The 5,486-nt window shown below is 45.0% G+C and overlaps 1 protein-coding gene across 2 annotated transcripts in view; it reads right to left on the bottom strand.

The window, feature by feature from the left end:
- The window catches only part of snx29 (sorting nexin 29), a 42,523-nt gene that overhangs the window by 22,765 nt on the left and 14,272 nt on the right, over positions 1–5,486 (bottom strand). For both annotated transcript variants that reach the window (XM_016664870.1, XM_016664869.1), the window contains exons 12-13: positions 3,685–3,748; positions 3,134–3,262 (exon numbers count right to left, since the gene is read on the bottom strand). In XM_016664870.1, the coding sequence (XP_016520356.1) occupies positions 3,134–3,262; positions 3,685–3,748 (193 nt within the window). The remainder of the gene's footprint in view (positions 1–3,133; positions 3,263–3,684; positions 3,749–5,486) is intronic.

Below are 5,486 nucleotides of genomic sequence, written 5' to 3' on the forward strand. Positions count from 1 at the left end.
TCGATTACTCGATTAATCGTAAGAATAATCGATCGATTACTCGATTACTAAAATATTCGTTTACAACAGCCCTACTTCAGTGTCTCATTCAGACTGAAGCAGGAGGATCCTTTGAACATCGATCGACTGAAGCAGAAATCATTTTTGAAACCAATAACCAATAGTTTTCTCATTCCAAATGTCCATTGGAATGAGGAAACTCATTCCAATTGGCTGTTATCGGCTATACAGACACTAGATAGCCGATAACAGTATCGGCTATCAGTAATAGCCGATTACTGATAGCTGATAACATACCTGGAGTAGTAAGCAAAAAGACCTTGACATCAATTAATCAAGATTCAAAACACTTGATTCATGAAAAAATATGCAATTTGAATTTAGAAAACTATTACTAGTCCATCATTTTCCAAAATCTATCAAACAAAAGCGTTTCTCAAATGAAAATCTATTTAAATAAAGTGCATTAATAAAAAATAAAGGCCTCTGGAATTGGTCTGGGATTTAAACAAACACAGAGAAAATGGTTTCCATAAGTTGACAGCAGGGCTGCTGGAGGTTTTAATAATCGTGATTCATATTTTATCACCACCGCCTAACACACACGTTGGCTTCCTCGCTCCACTTTCAGACTCGTCTTTGTGCCAGAAAGTGAACTTTGTTTAATCCCTCGCAGAAGGAACCCGACTGGTCCAAATCTCCTGGTTATTGACGCCCTGAAACAAACATTCAGAACCAGAATGGCCGGCGGCAGAAAGAGAGCAGAGCGACGGACGGCAGATGGTCCGCTCACCATGGGGCCGGGCCTCAGAACCACACCGCCGCTCTGGGATTACACAGCGCCTTAAAGGCATATGGAGATCACACCCAATTCAGATCTGGTTTAAAGTCTGGGTTTCTGTAGCAGCCGCCACGCTGCAGATGGAGAGAAACGTTACACTAAATTCATTACCTCTTCTTTAAAGTCTTGTTTTCCTGAAAAGGCTGAATGATAACTACATCATAATAACCTCATGAATCTGGATTTATTCACAACACTGTTAACAGAGACACGACCGATAATACTTTCAGTTTTTATATAGATATAGATATAGATACTGCGTAGAACCCTCAAGCTCCCAGGCCTCTGGTGGAGGACCCGAGCTCGAGCTCAGAGGATGAAAGAGAGAGACCACCCGCGGAGGGGATTTATATATATAATATTAATTGGCATTTATTAAAAGAAAAGTAAATCAAACTTCTTGTAAGAATAACACAATAAATGATAAAACAATATGCCCATGCCTACTGCAGATGACCTCAGAAATTATTGCTGCTTCTTCTCCAAATATGGTCACTTCTGGTTTACAGGAAGGAAGCAGCCAAACCAAAGTGTTAAAGGGGCAGCATCATGTTTTTCAGGCACATTGAGCCATTTTATAACAACCAAGTAACTATGTCACCTTCAATTCTTATAGAAATGCTCAATATATCAAATATGACAAAGAAAATTTGACTTCATAATTTAACTCCTTGAAATTGGGTCTCTGTCTCTTTAAGAACTTCTGCTCTTCCTGAAGCTCCGCCTCCAGGAAGTTATCCCATCATGGCTCCTCTGTTAACCCTTTAAAACAGTTTTTACCGTCGTCGCTCTGAGCAGCAGCTCCTATAATGAGCTCAGCAGCTGTTTGCTAATTGCTGCTGGCTAGTCTGAAGGATCTGAGTGGGGGAGGAGCTGCGCCTCGAAGGCGGGGCTAGGTCCACCCAGGCATTTTAACAGCCAAGTGGTTGTCATGGAGATTTAAGTATTTCTCAAACATGAATCAGGTTTGTTTTTGATGAAGGAAAACATGGAAAGATAAAAAAAGTAGATTTGAACTTGTTAATCCTGCAGATAATCATTCATTCCTCAGAGCGTCTCTGAGGTTGGACGTTTGTCTGCAGGAGGTCCAGTGAAAGCTGTGTGTGGTTCTGCTGGTATATTCGGGTGGGTGGGTTTGGACGGGTTCTGTTCCGTTTCTGATTTTTCTGCGTGAGTAAGTCAGTAAATGAGCAGCGGCCCGTTTTTAGCCGACTCCCCTCTGCTGGCGTCTGCGTCAGACTGGGATCTATCTATGGAGGCTCGCTCATCCTCTGCCACCCCCATGCCCAGTCAGCCTCACACACACACACACACATACACACACACACACACACACGCATGCACGCACTGTGAGCCGCTTCCTTGGGTTTAGGTGCTGCGTAGCTTTCGGAGAGCATCCACACAGAAAAGCGCTAAAATTAGCCGACAACTGTTGGCTTCCTGCTGGAAGAACGGACCATCTGGTGCTGGAAATAAACATTTAACCCAAACGCAGCAGCTGGCATGAAGCCGCTCCTCGTTAGAGAAGCAGCCTCCATTAGAGCCCCTCACCCAGCTGGAGGTTAGCCGCTCCAGAGCCGGACCTCGCTGCATCCTGACCCGCCGCCCGGCACCCAACAGGGAAGACGCGCCGCTATCACTTTACAGATATTAATAAATGTTTTCCAGAGGTCACGAAAGGTCAACAAGTTCCCCCAACCTTATTGGTTGGGGGAACCAACCACTCTGCTACGTTTGTGCTGCTTTTGTTTTGAAGCTATTACTGAACGTTTAAAGGTCAAAAGGTCAACCAGCCCAGAGAGAAGCGGCTCCCATTGTTGTTAGCATGTACAGCTAACAATTTACCGGTGTACCAGAAACATATAAAAAAAAGTGAAAAAATTAATTGTGTCAAAATGTTTCTAGTTTTTCAAATTAAGGCGTTAAAGTCCCGAGTTTGGTCACAAATCAGCCACATCACTGACCAACATGAACATCACACTGCTGTCCACTGTACAGTGGAAGAAAAATTATAGTTTTCTACATTTTCCAATAGTTTCTCCTTTTGCTCTGACAGCGCTGTTCATCGGCCATTTCTGATCAGGAAACAGTGAAAGAAAAATACCTTGAAGTATTTTAACTCTCAGTTCAATATAATCTTTGCAACTTTCAGCTCAACAGAAACTTCAGTGACTAGAAACCTGCTTGGTGACACCATAATGCTGAGCACGGTGCTGGCAGTGTGATGCTGTGGGCCGGTGCTGTACACAGAGCCTTCTTTTGAGGTTGTGGTGCAGATGAAGCGAGCGGTACCTGGCTAGCGCCTGGACCTTGGCCCCGTGCCGCTCCTCCAGCTCTGCCAGCTTCTTCTTGAGCAGCTCGGTTTCCTGCCTCAGGCCGGCTGAGTGCTCCATCTCGCCGTCCAGCAGGCTGCGCAGCGACCTGCACACACGCAGCAGGTCACGCCTGCGTTAGCAAGCATCCCGCTCGCACCGTTCAGAGGAATTACCTCCGCCGATCTGCTGCCGCTGTTTTCATAAACAATAGATTAGAGGAATGCCGTTTTAATTGGCGCTCTAAACGAGACGATGAATCACAATTAGCCCCGACGTAAAATCATTTCATCAACACGAACGCGTCTGCATCACTTTAATAACCTGCTGCAGATCATGGAGAAATGAAATGCTGCTCGACAGATTTACTATCATTCTGATTAACAGCGTTTTAAAAGTCTGGCCAACATGCCGCTTTCAAACTGGTCTGCAGGGAAACAGATTTTATTCAAGGAAATCAAACGAATCAAAGATTTGTCTTGAATAAAACGTGTTGAATGTTTTTCTGGGGGAAGGTTTAGAGGGACGTACGTGTTCTCCTCCACCAGCTCGTCCTTCCTGTTCATCATGGCTACGATGGCTTGACGCAGCTCCACTGAAACAAATAAAGACCAGAATCAGACATTTTCACTGCTTTACTTACCACCAAGTGATATTACTGTCCAAACAAAGTTCAGATATTAAAACAGAAACAGCAAGGAGAAGGAAAAACTCAGGACGGGTTTTTAAAGACTCCCTGGTTCTGGAAATCAGGAATAACAGCAACGACTGAGTGTTTGTGTTGCTAAGCAACGGAAACGTGTCATTTCCTGCCAGAAAAACCAGAAAAAAATGTTTTATTGGTGACGTTGGTGAGGATTCAGAAACCAGAGCTCAACAGGATGCCACTGATTTTGTTGGAAACAGCTTGCCATACTTCTCACGTCATCCAATCTCAACATCCATTTGTTTCATGACCAGAAATTATTTCCCAACAGACTTTTGTTTGTCAATATGTAAAAATACGCAGCAGCCTCAGCTGATTTAAAGAGGAGCAGCAAAAGCAAAGGAGGAGGATTAGGAGAGCTAGCTAACAGCTGATGCTGTTAGCATGTTAGCATGTCAGAACAGTCATAAAACCGTCAGAGCAACAGTCTTCAGATTCGTTGCAACACTGACTGCTACTGGAGATCCACAGCAGCTCAGAATCAGCTCATCGTACAGAAAAACAGCGAAATTCATTTCAGTTCAACCCGAACCGCATCAGGCCGGGTGGACGGCGCCGGAGGCATCAGGCCGGGTGGACGGCGCCGGAGGCTGCAGCCGGCCACGACTAAAGAGACGCGGATGGTTGGAGCTACAACATTTAATTCGCATTTAGGATAAAGGAGGATCACAATCAGTTTTCCTGGTGGGAACGACGTCCTGAGTCTCTGGCGCATTTTTCCCATTTCATTCAAAAACATTTCAACAACACAAACGTGTCTGCAGCACTTTAACAGCCTGCTAAAAATCATGCAGCAGGGAAGAAAAGGTGGACAATATTCAAAAGAGCAACAAAAAACAGAAAGAACTGAAGAAAGTGGATAAGACGAAACAAAAAGAGAAGTTCTTATTTTGTAGCGTTGAAAGTAGGAAATAGATCTAAGGGTGTAAATACTTTGCTGCAGGTTTATCGGAACAAGGAAGCTTCCTGTTCTCACCGGTTTTAATCAGGACAGAAAAGCTGCATCAGATGGCAGAAACTCGCTGACACGTCGATTTTAGCCTTTAATAAAACATCCGTTTCTGATGATGATATTAAAATGTTTGCGTGGCCCAGAATGAAACGCTGAGTGTTTCAGAAGTTACAGAACATCATCATCATCAGTTTGACTTTAAATTAAACTCCTAACCTGCTGCAGACGACCTGCTGAGGGACCACTAAACACATTGCTCTCATTTTCAGCGCGTCGCGCTTTAGATTCACCCGGAAACACAACAGCTACACGCAACAAGGAAAAGTAACATTCTTCTCTCAGAGAGGAAAACCATGATGAAGATGAAGCTCGTCATGGCCTCTGCTAAGAGTCCAAACGTTCAGCAGAACTCTGCTGGTCCGGTAATGGCAGCAGTAGCAGAACCGGACCCTGTAATCACGCTGCCTTGTGAATCAGAGCCGCCCGCCTCCAATCAGCAACGCATCCGGCAGGGAGACACCGAACCGAAGACGAAGCTTCACAAGACAAACTGGGAGAGAATCAGAACCGCAGGTGGAGGACCACCGGGTCGCAGGGGGACAGAGACACTGAGGGGGGACAGAGACACTGAGGGGGGACAGAGACACAGAGGGGACAGAGACACAGAGGGGCCAG

Source organism: Poecilia formosa, unplaced genomic scaffold (genome assembly GCF_000485575.1).
Source record: "Poecilia formosa unplaced genomic scaffold, Poecilia_formosa-5.1.2 Scaffold521, whole genome shotgun sequence".
NCBI classification, from domain to species: domain Eukaryota; kingdom Metazoa; phylum Chordata; class Actinopteri; order Cyprinodontiformes; family Poeciliidae; genus Poecilia; species Poecilia formosa.